The sequence below is a fragment of the Lagenorhynchus albirostris genome, chromosome 3 (assembly GCF_949774975.1).
Source record: "Lagenorhynchus albirostris chromosome 3, mLagAlb1.1, whole genome shotgun sequence".
NCBI classification, from domain to species: domain Eukaryota; kingdom Metazoa; phylum Chordata; class Mammalia; order Artiodactyla; family Delphinidae; genus Lagenorhynchus; species Lagenorhynchus albirostris.
This window is the reverse complement of record NC_083097.1, coordinates 123395437-123413129: the sequence shown is the minus strand read 5'-3', so window position 1 is coordinate 123413129 and position 17693 is coordinate 123395437. Positions and strand designations below refer to the sequence as shown.

General features: G+C 39.8%; 2 protein-coding genes across 6 annotated transcripts in view; one reads left to right on the top strand and one right to left on the bottom strand.

The window, feature by feature from the left end:
- The window catches only part of STK32A (serine/threonine kinase 32A), an 84867-nt gene that overhangs the window by 5113 nt on the left and 62061 nt on the right, over window positions 1-17693 (bottom strand). The window contains exons 5-8 of the mRNA XM_060146462.1: window positions 11419-11516; window positions 6050-6166; window positions 3552-3677; window positions 1935-2063 (exon numbers count right to left, since the gene is read on the bottom strand). Of these exons, the coding sequence (XP_060002445.1) occupies window positions 1935-2063; window positions 3552-3677; window positions 6050-6166; window positions 11419-11516 (470 nt within the window). The remainder of the gene's footprint in view (window positions 1-1934; window positions 2064-3551; window positions 3678-6049; window positions 6167-11418; window positions 11517-17693) is intronic.
- Window positions 2540-17693, top strand: part of PPP2R2B (protein phosphatase 2 regulatory subunit Bbeta) — a 677687-nt gene continuing 662533 nt past the window's right edge. For 2 of the 5 annotated variants that reach the window (XM_060146455.1, XM_060146453.1), the window contains exon 1: window positions 2540-2636. The gene's annotated coding sequence lies outside the window, so the exon portion shown is untranslated. The remainder of the gene's footprint in view (window positions 2637-17693) is intronic. The other 3 variants (XM_060146461.1, XM_060146460.1, XM_060146459.1) reach the window with 3 other exon arrangements.

Below are 17693 nucleotides of genomic sequence, written 5' to 3'. Positions count from 1 at the left end.
AAATACCACAAGGTGTACAAAGAAACAAGAAAGTATGGCCCATTCAAAGAAACCAAATAAACTGACATAAATCATCCCTGAGGAAGCCCAGACATTGGACTTACTAGACAGCGACCCTAAAACAACTATTTTAGGTATGCTCAAATAGTCAAAGGAAACCATGGAAGGAAACCATATGTTAGGCCACAAAACAGGTCTCAATAGATTTAAAAAGATTAAAATCATACAAAATATTTTCTCTGACCACAATGAATGAAGCTAGAAATCAAAAACAGAAGAAAAACTGGAAAATTCACAAACGTGGAAATTAAACAACATATTCTTAAGCAAGCGATGTGTCAAAAAATAAATCACAAGAAGAATTAGGAAATATTTTGAGGTGAATGAAAACAAAAATACAACATGCCAAAACTTAAGAGATGCAGAGAAAGGCAGTGCTCAGAGGGAACTTTATAGCTGTAGATATCTACATTAAGAAAGCAGAAATATCTTAAGGTCAAGAATGGCATAGTACAAGGGTTGGGGTGGGGGAAGTAGACAGATCATATAGAGCATGGAAGTCATGGCAAAAGTTACTCACAGATTGCTGTCATCTCTAAAACTTTAGAAAACTTGTAATTAAGATGATGTCCTGTACTTGGCTACATTTGGGGGTCTGTTAACAGAGGAGCCTGCATAGGCAAGCTTTCTAGGTGCGAAGGAAGGAGCTGGCCTGGAGAAGCTGGTTGGTTATGATATGAAGAAGAACAGATCATTAGGAGGAAGATGGGTGAAGTAAAAAGCAAGAAGCAAGATGGGTTTGTGGCATAGCTAAGCATTCCTTGGAGGGTCCTAGAAAACACTTAAGGATGGGAATCTGGTAAGAGGCCAGTTCTGTGGACAAACAGGATGTGGACTTTGGTTAACTGACCGTTAAAGGGTATAGTAGCCCCTGAGGACTAGAGAAATTAGGGACATTGAGGATACTTATTTGTTTGAAGAGCTATTTTCACCACAAGACTATGCAATCTTTGAGAACAGAGATGTCAGTGAATGCAGAAATAATATCTCATCTATATCTCTCTCCAGTGTTGAGCACAGAATGTGGCAGATAATAGGGATTCAGTAAAAATAGCCTAAACAATTGGATGGGGGGAGGGATGGAGGGGTGGAGAGATGGAGGAATGGAGGGATGGAGAGATGCAGGGATGGAAGAATGCACGACCATTAGTTGAGTGGGAAGGGTGACGGGTGGATGAATGGATGGCCATTAGAGGCAAAATGAATGTTTGTTACTTTACCATCATTATAATATGCAGAACCACATGTATAAAATCCTACTGAGTCCCTGCAGGTTACCGTATTGAAATCTGACCTCGAACTCTGACAGAGGATAATGCAGTTAGTTACAAAATTAATTTGACTCAGCCTGAATTCCAGCAATAGTGCTCACCCGTATAAGAGTTCTATCTTTTCTGTGAATAGATACTCCTTACTTCTGCTAGCCCTGGTATCACAAGATTCTGCGTCCGGCAAAGAACAGACACCCCCGTCTAGGGTCTGCTGCTCCCAGTGAGTCCTTGGAGTGTGGCCCAAAACAGCCACCATGTGTGTCCTTTAGAACCAGCCCATTTCCATCATTTTAGGGATGGTCACCTGACCTAGGCTTGGCCAATTCGATTTTCTCCCAGGCGATTGCAAAGTTTGAATTGAGAGCTGGGAGAGGGCAGTAAGGGAATCAAGTTAATGGCAGAAACCTAGGGAGGAAGTCCACCTGTGAAATGTTGCTGCTGGGACCCCCCCAGAGCTGCCCTTTCAGAAGCTGGGGTGTTCAGCTCCGCCTCACATTCATGAAGCAGCCAGTTCTCGTGGGATGGCTGCCCACCAGAAGCTCTCCCACGAATTGCAGCTGCCACGAAGATTCCCACGACCCTGGGTCTGAGAGGACTGCTTACCTGGGAGGAATCACATTTCCTCAATTCCTTCTCCTTCTTGGCCAGGCGCTTCTTTTTCTTGTGAAGAGGCTTGGACTCCAGAATCATTTCTTCGAGCTCAAAGGTGGGGTCGCAATTCAGCCTGCCTTTCTGCAAGGAAGACAGGTTGACTCACTCCTTAGATACCTGTATCTTTCTAAAAACTAGACCCAACCGGATAAGGAGAATAACACTCCCTCCTGCAGGAGCAGTCCAAGAATAACCAGCTCGGAGTCCCACTTGAAGTTTGAAATAATTTATTGCCAACCTTGCTTTTCATGTTCTTTGATTTTGTATATTTTTCTAAACTCCCAAGGAGCCTTCCATGAGTTAGAAAGGAAATCCTATTATAATTATTTTTCTAAAGTTTGCCTTTGGGGCTGTTTCTTGAAGTGGGTCCAAGGGTAGATCAGAATCACCTGAGTTGATTCCCAGTTTCCCCAACCAGACCTGGAGAATTAATGTTTCTGAACACGAGGGCCAGGAAATTGCATGTTTAACGAGCTGCCCAGATGATTCAGATTCACAATTAAGTCAGAAGTCTAGGTAGAAGGTCTCTCGAGGCAGCGCTCATTGCAGGGTGCGTGGCAGAGCAGAAACAACAGGAAAGGTGCCTAGGTCTCCACGGCGTCACGCATCACCCACGGTGCAAGCGGCCCCTGCTGGACCCTGGAGGGTGGCCAGGTAGGACCCCACCCCGCTGCTGCTCCATGAGCTTGTTATTCTGCCAATCTGCTGACAACTGAATGTGCAAAATCAGGCTGTGGGGAGAGAGGGGAGTCAGAGCGCTCACTTGGTCCCTTGGCCGGAGCTTCTGGGTCTGGCTTTTACCAACCGACTGCGGGAGGCCACAGATGCCTTGGCCGGGTATAGACGGTGGGAATTATTTCGCTTTGGCTATTCGTCATTGTGAATATTGGTCCAGCATAGAACTACCAGAGGAAGAGGGGTGCATGGTAAAGATAAATACCCCACCCCATCCCCAGCAGCTGTCAGTCCTTTGACTCAGAACTCCTTGGATACAAATTTCTGTATCTTTGGAATCAGAGAAAACTTTTTTTTTTAATTGGCAGATTCCCAGAAATGACTGTTTGTAGGATTAGGACTTCTTTCCATTAAAAGTAAGCCACAGGGGCTTCCCTGGTGGCGCAGTGGTTGAGAGCCCGCCTGCCGATGCAGGGGACACGGGTTTGTGCCTTGGTCTGGGAGGATCCCACATGCCGCGGAGCGGCTGGGCCCGTGAGCCATGGCCGCTGAGCCTGCGCGTCCGGAGCCTGTGCCCCGCAACGGGAGAGGCCACAACAGTGAGAGGTCCGCGTACCGCAAAAAAAAAAAAAAAAAAAAAAAAAAAAAAGCAAGCCACAAAACGTGGTTAGCAGCTGGAACTCCCAACATAGATCTAGATTAGAATCCCAACCCAGCTGTGTGACTTTGGTGGCCAATCTACCCTGTGTGTGCCTCAGTTTTCTCATCTGTAAAATAGAAATCTGGGCTGTCTTACAACATTGGCGCGTTATCTAATGAGACCATGTGCATATCTGGCACAGAGTTAATGTGCATTGAATGAGTGTTACTATGGGTTTGTTAAGATTGACTCACGTTAGGAATAAATCCTGGAATGAGCCTCTTCTGCAAAACTGCGTCCCAGTTCATATCATTCATATATGGGAAGTTTTGAACATCAGACAAATGGGAAAATCGTTGGTCTGGATTCGGTTCCAGTAGCTGCCAATGGAATACAAACACCAAGATCATGAGGAAGGTCAAAACTTGGAGTGCAAAAAAGCATACAGATTCCCTATGAATATTTCCAAGTATAGGATTGAAGGAAACAAGTAGAGTTCTCCTTTCTTAGCCCCATAAACAAATAATATAGATGAGTGGTCAGAATGAATTGTAAGTTGGTTTTTGTAAGTTGCAACGTGGTGAGTGAAAATAGCTTGTCCTACTGAGTCAAACTTATGTGTGATTACTGATTCCCCAACTTAGTAATGATGGGCAAGTTTGTTCTCTAAACCTCAGTTTACCCAACTGTAAAAAAGGGATAATAAGCTATTTCATAAGGTTTAGCTACGATTAAATCAAGCCATGTATATAAAGTGACGAAGAGAAGGTCTGTTCTTCTTACGTGGAAAATGTACATTGGTTTTAACAAATGAAATTTATTTCACACTAGAAAATTTAGCAGTTTTTACCACTAATCAAAATATACTGGGGTGACACAGATAAGATGTAACTAAGGTTGCTGTGATAGTTCTGGGTTTTATGAGCTGGGATTAAAGAATTTTTCCCCTTTAACCACTCCAGAGCCAACATCACTCAGTCCTGTGGCTCAAATGGAAAATAGCAGTTCCACTTGAGAATGGGCCTGGAGGTGACAGCCATGGGTCATCAGTGTGCACTTTTGGGATAATAGCGCTGTCTTGGAACTAAGGAAAATGACCCCCGCCCCCATTCTTTATCTTTGACATCACCAACGGTAATATCCCTATTCCAAAACAGAACACTGGACCCATAGACAAGAGACATAGGTTTTGAATTCTTAGCCCCCAAAGCTCTTTTCCTTGACCAGTTACAACCTGGGCAATTTTCTCTCTTCAGAAAAAAGCCAAGCTCATCCTCTTAGGCTCCTCATTCTTTCTTTCACATAATTATTCACTACACGTGACTGAGCTCTCACTACAGCTGTCCTTAATCTTTCTGGTGAACACAGGCACCTTGAAAAGCTGAGGAAAACTGTGGACCTCATTAATTTAAATACCAAAGTCTACCACCTGTCATACTCTGTTAAGTGCTGAGGACACCATGAACAAGTCAGACGTGGTCCTTCCCTCATGCAGCTTAAAGAACAATGGTCATTAACCCAAGAGTCACACACGTGCAATGTATAATTTAAAAGTGTGAAAAATATGATGAAGGAAAGTTCGTGCTGTGTGATCTGAAAACAGAGGGAGGCTCCCAGAGGAAGTGATACGTGAGCTGAGATCTAAAGCTGTGTTTCTCAAACTATGCAGAAGGGCCAGTTATTTCTCTTTGTTTGTTTGGTTTAATTTCCAACCCACTGAAGTCTATGTGGTGTTACTGTGCATGGCTGGTGTAGAACACCACACTGTGTGCAACTTGTGATTTGAGTTCAACATCACTGCATAGGCTTGGACCCTATTCAGTGAGATGAGTCCATTGACGATGTGCTTTGAGGTATCAGAGGTATCAAGTTGCTATAAAAGTTTTAAAATACTTCTCTCAATTTCTGTACATGTTATGGACCTGTTGGAAGTAATTCGTGGACTTGAACCAGTCAGTGAATCACATTAGTAGTACTGACCTAAAGGAGGGAGCTGGAAGAGCTGGGGATGGGAGCAATGTTCTAGGCAGTGAGACTAGCATGTGCAAAGGCCCTGTGGTTAGAGAATGATATATGAGGGTGAGGAGGGGGAAGGCAAAGAGGAGAGAAAAGCAGCTCAAAGCAGTTTGTAGTCAAAAGGGGGACAACAGTCCAAAATAAGACTTGAGGGGTAGTTAGAACCTTTATACCATATAAATAATTTTGATCTTTATTCTAAGAACAATGGGAAGGCAGTAAACTTTGCATTGAACAGATCCCTATGGGGCACAGCAGAGAAGAGAATGGAGTGTATAAAAGTGTACAGGGGCAAACCAGTGAAAAGGCAAGACTTGATGGCAGTAGGACTAGGAAGATAGATGGAGAGAAGTGACAGATCCAGAAGACATTTAAAAGGTCAGATATGAACATGGTGATGAACTGGGTATGCGGATGATGAATGATTTCTGGTTCTGGCTTATATTAGCGGGTGGACGGAGATGCCAGAGCAGGAACGCTGGAGAAAGTCCAGGAAATAATGAGTTCAAGAATTCCATTTGGCACATGGAGTTTGAGATGTCTTTGGGACATTTAAGAGGACGTGTGTGTCACCTTATTAATGAAGCCATGTATTTGAAAGCTCTTAGCTGCAAAACCCACTCTGGAAATGTATTTATCGTGACTGCCTCCAATATTGTAACTTAACTTTTAACTTCAAACCAGAGCATGTGCTTCATTTTATCACTTCCTTTTGTCATGCATTTGTCCTTCTTACCTTTTTAAGAAGTGACACCATTTCCTGTGACCAGGCAGAAGGGTAAGTCACAAGCGCCGTCTCAAACATGTGTGCAATTTCCTTGCTGGAAGTACTGGAGCGAATGTGATACGGTCTCTTAAGGGAGAGAAGTAAGAGTCTTCATTTTTAAAGGGTAAAAGAAAAAATGTTCATTTGCAAATGCTTCCAAGCTAAATTTTCAACTAGTAAAATCTAAATAGCATTTTCTAATCCCCTCCAGCCAATTGTTGTGTTGCCACATGCATATGTGGTCCACGGTTGCCAGATTTCCTACTTTTAAAAAAGTGTACCAGAAATCTATACATCCTTGTGAAATCTTGGAATTTTTAAAAGTTGGTAACCCTCTGGGTCAAAGGAAACATTTCTGTGGGCTAAATCCACGCCTGAGATGTCAGTTTGGAACTGTTTTGTAAGGTTAACTAACGTAAGTATTTACCTAAAACACTGGACAAGCGCTCAGTAAATGGAAATTTTAAAAATTGTTATTTAAGTGTTGATTATAAAGAGATTCAGAGTTTGGCCATACACACACCTCTTTTTACTTCTTCGAATCATAATGACTAAGCTCAGGTTAGAAGGTTACCCAGAAGACTTCAACCCCAGTCCCAAATGCTATGAGCTGCTAGTACTACGGAGTGGGGTGGAGAATTTTGTGATGAGGCAAAAGTATTTTTACCTCTGAGAGAACCAGATTCTTCTATAGTCCTAACTTGGGGGAAAAAGAAATTAAACAAAACGGTGGCTTTGTTATAATTTTCACAGATATCCACTAGAGGGCAGCCTTTACCTACATTGATTTCTCTGTTTCATAAAGGATTCACCCTGGGATTGTCTCTCTTTGTGTGAAGTGAGCTACTTAAAGCTGGAGATTTTACCATCTTCACATTTTTGCCCATGGGACCTAGCACCTAGTGAGTGCTCATTACATGTTTGTTGAATGAACACAATTTTCATATTAGATTAACCAACAATAGGACAGTGAATATGGATATGTACATTTATCAAGTGCCTGACTCTTTCGAGATAATAAATGACCGTGGACCGATTTCTCCCAACTAAATTGGGAGAAATGGAGGAGTTTAATTTCTTCCTTGTTGTAAATCATTATTAAAAGGTAACATAATGTAATTAAGTGTTGGAGCTCTGAAGGCAAAAGGATTTGAGTGCTAAACTGGGTCAGTCAATTTGAGTTTCAATTCCTTCATCTGTAAGATGAAGTTACTTCTGTAAAATGAACCACCTTAGGGGAGTGTTGGGAAAATTAAATGACATAGTACATGTAAAGTTCTCAATAGAGTGGCTAATATATATTAGACATAATACAGGAGAGATATGATTATTGACATAAAGGTAAAAAGGATGGTGGCTATAAATGTAAATAATGAACAGCGAGATGAGTTATCAACAAAGGTGATGTGAAGGAAGGCTTAAGTCTATGCATGGCATGTCAACCGCAGTTACCCAGGGAACCAGGAAGTGCTAGGGGTTGACTCCCTAAAAGGGAGATTGACCAAACTTTATTTTTTTAATGCAAGGTTTAAAAACCCCTGCTGCATATTTTCTTCCCTCAAGACTGAATAAAGGACCATAGTTAATTCATTTGTCTGAGTAATGATACAGTGGAAATAACCCTTGTAACTCTATCAGAAAAAGAGTGCCGGGTACCTTATCAGCGTCATCAATGTTTATTGACTGTTTGCAAGCCAAGGGCACTGTGGGTCACTACATGTGATTCACTGCATGTTTACCATTAAGAGCTGGGGCAGGTTGGCACACCAAGTTTCCCGGGTTATATGTATGTGCACATATATTTTTTCTTTTTTCTAATTTTCTTTAATTCATTGATGTCTCGAAACCTGCTTTTGAGACATCTAAAAACACAAAATGCTTTGATAAACTAATAAAGAAACTAACAAATGCCGCAAGCAAATGGCTTAAGTATGTTGTGGTTTTTTTCATTTACTTTAGGCCATATGACTGAATATAATATACATATATTTAAATCCTCATGCTCTGTCGACTTGTTCAAAACAGTCAAATTACCTTTGTCTTATACAGTAATGTATGTTTCTAGTTCCAAACTTTAAAATCCACATCAAGCCATCAGCAACCAGAGCTTTATACTTATTCATTTACCAAATATTGATTGAACGCCTACCATGTCCTGCACCTCTGCTGGGCCCTGGGGATACAATGAAGACAGGACAGATGGGATTTCTACAGTGGTAGAGCCTACAGTCTACTCAGCAAAACCATAAATAATAAGAGAGACTGTACACACACACACACACACACAAACACACATCAATGGAATACATGCTATAAAGAAAAATTACAGTGTGCACTGACAGGATATAGCAGACAGTTTTAGGGCAGCATATAAGTTAAGAATGAGAATATAAAAAATAACCAAGGTGGAAAAGGTAAAACGTTAGATGGGACACAGTGAGGTGTTGTGATTATAGTCTTATTTCAGGAGTACAAAAGCAAAAGAGCTACAGCCAAGGATGTACAATTAGTGCAAAACGACGTACTTCCCTATCATAAGCTAATACTATGGACAATACAAAATTAGAGAAGACGTGGACCTTGCCTTTACAATGGCAGTGCAAGCGGGGACACAGAGAGGTGACAAAGCAGCTTAAGGGCTATGGGACCATGGTCAGGACAAGATCAGACACCAAAGGGAAGTTTCAGGCACATTTCCCTTTGAAGCATATATTTTTCTGTTAATCACAATTTGTAAATGTGGAGGAAATGATTGTTTAGCACCCTTCCTCTGTGGTTTAGTTGTGTTGCCAGTTGTAATTAAATGTTGGTATTTCATTTCTTCAGATTAGCTATATTTTGAAACATAATTACATGCAGGCTCCTTGGTGGTTCTTTGTGAGAATGTGTCAGAATCGTTTTGTAGTGACTTGTTCCTCTGTACTTTCAACAAGCATTTGTTATGTACCTGTTGAAAGCTAAATATTGTGGAAAGTACTAAACTGTATAAAACACTGGCTCCACCTTTAATAAATTTACAGTCTGATGATATAGAAGAGATTAAAACCATAAAAATAGATATATCTGGGGCTCCCCAGGTGGCGCAGCGGTTGAGAGTCCGCCTGCCGATGCAGGGGACACGGGTTCGTGCCCCGGTCCGGGAGGATCCCACACGCTGCGGAGCGGCTGGGCCCGTGAGCCATGGCCGCTGAGCCTGCGCGTCCGGAGCCTGTGCTCCGCAACGGGAGAGGCCACAGCAGTGAGAGGACCGCGTACCGCAAAAAAAAAAAAAAAAAAAAAAAAAGATATATCTGGAAAAATTTACAAGGGTGATACATTTGCGAAATAGATTTAATCCTAAAATGTAAAATAGATTTACGTGTTCTGATGTAGAAAGTTCTACATTTTATTTTAAGTGGAAAAAAAAAGTCTCAACAGGTTAAAGCATAATTCTCTTTTTACTGAAACAACAGTAACTATGTATATGCGCATGTATGTGAAAATGTTACCCTTATAAAATCAGAAAAGGTTTGGAAGTAAATACAAGCTGTTAATTCTAGAAGATGAGATTGGAAGGTCAAATGAGTTTTTAATTTATTAATTGAGAATTTTCTAAGTCTGTCCTTTCTTAGAAATGATCAATATACATGAGATATAAGGATTCTGTTCTACAATTAAGACACATCCTTAACTTTACTCAAACTTAATTTAGCAATTTCCAAACTTATTCAAAGAGTGATTTTTTTAAACAAAGGCCAGGGCTTATCTTAGGAAATACCTTTATAGGCAAAGGAACAAGAGGAAAAGAGCTCCAAGGGATGCCTCGAGACAGGAGGGAGTCCAAAGAGGCTGAAGTGAGTTTGTGAAGAGTCAGGGTCATTCATATTGAAGCAAAATCTGAAAAGTTAATATGATTCTAACGGGCAAAGAATGCCAAGCTAAGGTGTCTGAAGAGTGTCGGGGAGAAGAGGGGTGGGTAAGGCAGGTGAAGGGTGTGTGTGTGTTTGTGAATATACGAGGCATTAGGGAGTAACAGCATTTTTTTTTAACATGAAGTTATATCTGTGCTTTACAAAAAAGAATCTGCATTCCCATGTTCATTGCAGCATTATTCACAATAGCCAAGGCACAGAAACAGCATAAATATCCATCAGCAGATGAACGAATAAAGACGTGTGTGTACATGATATACATATATATATTTATACACCCACATATATACATATATTTATAATATATACTTATATATGGTATTATATATTTACATATCATATCATTATATATGGATAAATTATAAATGAATAATGGAATATTATACATAACATATATAATACATATCCATATACAATATATATGAATGGAATATTATTCAGCCATAAAAAAGGAAATCCTGCCTTTGCAGCGACATGGACAGACCTTGAGTCCAATACACAAACTGAAACAAGTCAGACAGAGAAGCCAAATAACTGCATCGTATCACTTACACGTGGAATCTTAAAAAAAAAAATTCAAACACATAGAGACAGAGAGTAGAATAGTTGCCAGAGGTTGAGGGTGGGGAAAATAGGGAGAGGTTGGTAAAAGGGTACACACTTTCAGTTGTGAGCCGAATGAGATCTGAGGATGTAAGTGTAACATAGTCACTATAGCTGATAACCCCGAATTTATATACGTAGATATGAATTCAGCAACCAGACAGTAACTACGCTTCACCTTTTCTAAGCAGAAAACGAAAAGAAAAATGAATCTGACAGTGTTAATACATTGTCAGTTACATCAAATCACAGGGAACTACCACGAGGTACAATAATATGGGAGGGAGAAAAAAATCTTTTCTTAGCAAAATTCTTCCTAGGCATTTTCTTAGTTTAAGAAATGTTTCTTCTAAAAGGAAACTACTCTAATTTGCCACTGAACCCAGAACTCAAGAGGCAAATGAAAGACAGGAATCCAACAAGACAGGGCATGAATTGTGTTGTATTAATAATTCACACTGAATCAGAGCCCTGGACTCTGACTGCAAAATTATTTTCTTTAAACAAACAAATATATTTATATAAGATACGGAGTGACATATATTGATTTTCCCTCTCTGGGAGTTAATAATATCCCTATAATTCATTTAATTTTATCTGCATAATTTAATGTCAACTCACATGCTTGGCCCCATATGTAGGAGAGTGAATTAATTATGGGCGGAAATCCCAAGGGTTGTTACCAGCATCACATGGCATTGTTGCTTTCATCTCTGAAACAAACTACTTGACTTTTGGCAAAAAAAAAAAAAAAAATCAATCCTTTCACTGTAAAAATGAAACTTGCTGGAAGAGTAACTAAAGAGAAATGTAATTCTACTGTACCCGGCCTCTCAACAGCTCATATGCTGTCACTCCCAGTGACCACCAGTCAACAGCAAAGGAATAACCTGCTTCTCTTCTGGAGTTGAACATCTCAGGTGCTGAAAAACACAGAAGAGTTAGGTCAGTTTTACTCCCTGAGACATTAACAAATCTATCTTCCCAACATGTTCCTCCAAAGGCGAATTACCAGGGAAAAGTGTACCAACACTTTTATGTGTGTTTATCATCCATTGCTAGATTGCTCACTGCAGGCAAAAGTTTCTAATTTTCTAGTCTTTCTCATTCATCACCAACACACACAGGCATACACAGCCCTTAATGGACAAATTCTTCTCTGACTTAGAGCATGCACCTATGAAAACTTGGATCCCATCAGGCCTCAAATGTGTGGCTGACTCTGAAAGCAGGAAGGCTGAGAAGAGGTTATATTCATTGTCTTGATTTGGAAGGGTTGTGATCAGGACGTAAATTTGTATTACTGCTGCAAACATTGTTCAGAATTTAGCTGCAACTACATGGGATTGACTCTCCATCTCAGAGTCATCTGGAAGAGGCAAAGGCAGCATTTGCAGCCTGTACTGGGGCTGAGGGAGAGGAGAAAGGGTGGGGCACTCTGAGAGAGACACGGTTTTCCATCACTTGTGGGGCATTGACCCTTTGTCCCATAGTTCTGTGAATTGGCTCCAGTGGAAGGCAGAACCTCAGTCAATCTTACCCCAGTGGAGATGCCTAGTTATGTGTTCTCTAACACACTGAGAACCTTCTACCTTCTACTCACCCTTCCAAGAATGTATCTAACTCCTGAGGGATGGAGTGGGGAAAATGAAGTACAAAGCAAGGGCAGGTCTCTTCTCTGTTTGCTTGTCCAGTACCGAATCTGGCATCTAGTGTCACTCAACAGAAACTGGTTAAAAGAAGGAACAATACTGAACCAATCAATCAAGCCCTGGTTGCAAACATTAGCTGGAACCAGGCTGTCTGTGTTCACCAACTGCCTTCACCACTTATTGTAACCTTAAACGAGTCAGTGGGCTGAGCTTGAGAATCTTCATCAGCAAAATCAGAACAATGAGAAGGCAGTTCCTACAGAGGTGAGAAGCTAAATGAGATAATAATGCATGCCAAAATCTCAGCACAGTGTCTGGCACCTGGAAAGGACTCAAAAAACTAGGCACTCTTCTAGAGAGGCAAACATCCATAATAATGGGAATTTTACCTAGCCAAAAGTTGCACACTTGACCCAAGCCTCTGGTAGTAAGGTGCTGGCTCTGGACAAAGGAAATTGGTGTGATGTGGGACCTGCATACAGGTTTGCCCTGCCTGGTGCACTCAATTTCAAGGAAAATCCTGTGGGCAACATCCAATTAGAGAGGTACAATGTTGACATCCCAACGTCTGGGGTTGACCCAGACTATAAAAGCCCGCCGTAGCGGAACTAAGGAAGCTTCATTCCCTGGTGGGTTCACCTTTCATGCGTCACTGCATTCTTTCTGCAAGTCACAGCTCCCCGTGCAGTTTGGGAGATAATGGTCCTGAACCCACGGTGCTCCCACAGACTGGATGGAGTGGGCTATACTTCTGCTTTCCCTTATCAGTATCTCACAGCAAGTCATCTGTAGATGACGTAGTCCCTCCAGGTGACAGATATCTCAGAGAAGCTGCAGAGAACTTTGAGGGATAAACAGACAACTGTGCTAAGAAATTATCCACCAGCATAAACATCACTCTATGAAAGCTGTGTATTCTGTCATCTTGGACCACCCTTGGAGTTTATATGAGTAGAATCCTCTTCTACTTACTGTTTTCCGGCATGAAGATACTTGAATATGCATTCATTCATTCAACAAATATTCATGGTATGCTAGGCATTAAGGAATTTTGGAAGAACACTAAGAAAAAACATGATGGCAACATACAAAAGCATAACAGATGGGTAATTCTTTGAGCCCTCAAAGAGCTGAAAAGTCAGGGCAGGGAGATGCTGAGGGCTTCCATCAACCCTGCAGGAGGACTCCTTGCTCCTGAGATGGTACAAATAGAGGTGGAGAGGGACTAAGTTTCCTTCAAAAAAGACATTGAGTATTTCATTTAGTTCTTAAAATATTTCCATACTTCCATTCAGAAAAGTAAATATAACATAAAAGAAAAATTAACAAGCATTTATAAGTAAATGGCCATGTAACCTTACACAGGGCACAATATAGAATCTTGATTCCACCACTGGGTCCTGTCCTGTTTACAACCATAGAAGTAACCACTATCCTGAATTTCTGTCGGTAATTTTCTTCTTGCCTTTCTACATAGATTTACTACCTGCGTTTGCATTTCTAAGCAACACCTTAGTTTTGCCTATTTTAGTAATACATATGTTATATGTATGTTGTGTATATATATATGTGTATATGACATTATGTATATATAACAGATGTGTGTATAACATATGTATATGTATTTGTGCATATATATATATAACATGGGTGTGTGTGTGTGTGTGTTAAATCTTACTGCTCGTTTTCTTCGGTGACTTGCTTTTCTTGTTCAACATTATGTGTATAAAATTTATCCAACTTGCTGCACGTAGTTTGTTCACATTCAAAGCCATATGAATACACTGTCATTTACCTCCTTTCCTACTTTTAATAGCCATTTGGACTGTTTTCAATTTGGAGTATTTTGAATAATGCTCTCATGAACATTCCTGCACATGTAAGACTCCTCTAAGTCCACACGTCTTTAGGTTACATTTCTGGGAAGGGAAATTCTGGGATGGGCTGTGCATCTTCACCCATGCTAGATAATGCCAAACTATTTACCACAGTGGTTGTACCAATTAACGCTCTGACTAGCAACGCATGAGACTTTGCTCAACCTCCTTATCCACTCTTGACATTAACTAACTTTGTGACTTTTCCAATCTAGTGGGTATGTAATGGTCTTCCATTGTGGTTTAAATTGGCATTCCCCTGATTACTAATAAGCTTGCCCATGCTTTAATACATTTATTAGCTATTTGGATTTCCATTATTTGGCTTTCAGATTTTAAAGCAACTGGACAGTAGATTCTGCTCAGGACATAAAGAAAGGGGACAAAAACTGATATATAAATATAGTACAACAGAAATAATTCATGGAATTTACAAAAATGATTCTAAATTTCCTCTATAAAATATGTGAATAATAAAGGTTTTTTGAAAAAGGATAAAGGGACTTGCATTCCATGTGTTAAACCACATTGTAAAGCTACGATAATTGATTTGAAAGCCACAGAATACAGATGCTAGTATATAAAAATACTTAGTTTATGATGAACATGTTTCAAATCAGCATGTATGGGATCTTATTTGATACATGGTCTCAAAACAATTATTTAAGAATATAACAAAAATGAAGTCACATCCTTACTGTATATCTTACCACATATATAACTGGATTAAGAAAAATTAAACTATAACAAAAATAAGAATATAGGTAACCATGTCTAAAATCTAGAGGTAAGAAGATCTTGCCAAGAATATCATCAAAGGTAGAAGATATAAAGTAAAAAGACTAATGGTTTAAGATCTGGAAGCAACCTAAGTGTCCATCAACAGATGAATGGATAAAGCAGATGTGGTAGATATATACCATGGAATACTACTCTGCCATAAAAAAGAATGAAATTTTGCCATTTGCAACAACATGGATGAACTTGGAGGGTATTATGCTAAGTGAAATAAATCAGAGAAAGACAAATGCTGTATAATATCACTTATATGTGGAATCTAAAAAATACAACATCAAAAAGAGTCATGTACCAAAATGTTCATTGCAGCTCTATTTACAATAGCCAGGACATGGAAGCAACCTAAGTGTCCATCAACAGATGAATGGATAAAGAAGATGTGGCACATATATACAATGGAATATTACTCAGCCATAGAAAGAAATGAAATTGAACTATTTGTAGTGAGGTGGATGGACCTAAAGTCTGTCATACAGAGCGAAGTAAGTCAGAAAGAGAAAAACAAATACCATATGCTAACCCATATATATGGAATCTTAAAAAAAAAAAGGTCATGAAGAACCTAGGGGCAAATGGGAATAAAGACACAGACCTACTAGAGAATGGACTTGAGGACACAGGGAGGGGGAAGGGTAAGCTGTGACAAAGCGAGAGAGAGGCATGGACATGTATACACTACCAAACGTAAAATAGATAGCTAGTGGGAAGGGAAGCAGCCGCATAGCACAGGGAGATCAGCTCGGTGCTTTGTGACCACGTAGAGGGGTGGGATAGGGAGGGTGGGAGGGAGGGAGATGCAAGAGGGAAGAGATATGGGGACATATGTATATGTGTAACTGATTCATTTTGTTATAAAGCAGAAACTAACACACCATTGTCAAGCAATTATACTCCAATAAAGATGTTAAAAAGATTAAAAAAAATAAAAATAAAAAAGACAACAAACGAGTGAATGTAACAAAAAAGAAGCAGATTCACAGTTATAGAGAACAAACTAGTGGTTACCAGTGGGGGGAGGGAAGAGAGGAGGGGCAATATGGGGGGAGGGGCAATATAAGGGTAGGGGATTAAAACGTACAAACTACTGTTAGGTATAAAATAAGCTACAAGTACATACTGTGCAATACAGGGAATATAGCCAATATTTTATAATAACTATAAATGGAATATAACCTTTAAAAAAATAAAATAGACCACAAAAGAATATGACTAAGGGTTTGATGTTAGGAACATAGTTTTCATGTCAATAATGCTATAAGAACAGCAACTAAAAAGTAGGAAATTATATTTATAACACATGATACATTAGAATTTAATATCCTTTATATATAAAGGTCAAGAATTCTTTACATAATAAGAAATAGACAAAAATGTATTAACACTCTAATAGAAAATGGGCAAAGAACATGAACAGGCAACTTACAAAAGAATTAAAAGCAATTGTAATGTCATAATGAGGTACCGTTTTCACTTATCTTTTTTGTGAAGATTAAGATATTGACAGCGCAGCCCTGGTGAGGATGCAAGGAAGTGAATATCCTCAGATGCTTCCAGAGCAAATGAGTAGAAATCAACGCAAACTTTCAGGAGGGAAATGCATTAACGTATATACCCTTTGACCAGAAATTCCTTGAATGGGGATTTATCACGGGAAATAAGTTGTAGCACATATTTCTGCTCACAGGATTTTTATCATAAATTTAGTTATATTTCAAAATGAGAAATAACCTAAAATTCAACAATAAAGAATTGGTTCAATAGATTTTGATGCAGCCCTCTAATTCTGTAGCATGTGAACATTAAAAACGATAGTTATATATATGGGCCTGGACAAACAAGTAGTGTCAGTTGTGCAGAGCCAGGCTCTGAAGTCGGAGAGTAGTGGTTTCCGTTCTGGCTGAGACACACTTATTGCCAGGAGGCGGAGAGATAGCACAGCAGCGTGTGGAGGGTTAGACCCTGGCATCCCTCACTGAATTGCTTTTAGTTTAAATGATGTCACACGCGCACTTAGGCCAGTGCTTGGCCAATAGGAAGAGCTCAGTAAATGTCAGCCATTACCCCTCCTGCTCTGTTGTCATCACCATCAGCATTCCAGACTTGAGACGTTTTCGATTTGGATTTAACTTTGTGCTCTGCCAGTTGCTTGCTGTGTGATTATACATGTCGCTTTCTCTGTAGGCCTGATTATTTTTAATCTATGAAAACATATTTCGTTGAGTTGCTTTGAAAATTTAATGATATAATGTTAAAAACTTAGCAAAATGCTTGGGACATAATAGATTCTCACTATATGATGCCTATTATTACATTTTAAAGTGAAAATTTAGGTTGCAAAACTCCAGTATGATCCAACTTAAAAAAATGTGTGTGTATACAGAATAAAGGTCTGGAAGGAAACCGTAAATATCTACAAGTAGAGAGATGAATTTCCCCATTGCTTAATCAGCATTTTCCATAGTATATCTGTTTGTTTGGTTTGGTTAATTTGGAGAAGAGGAATGTTTTAATTGGTTAAGCTCGAAGCGATCTGAATGATATTTACACAGACCACGGATGGGGAGAAGGAGGGATTGGAGTTGATTGGAAAGAGCATGGAGTAGAAGATGAGGAATTCAAAAAAGTAAAACTTCCTTGTTGGGTGCAGGTGCTTAAGAACTGACAGACAAGGGGTGGGATAGGGAGGGTGGGAGGGAGGGAGATGTAAGAGGGAAGAGATATGGGTATATATGTATATGTATAGCTGATTCACTTTGTTATAAAGCAGAGACTA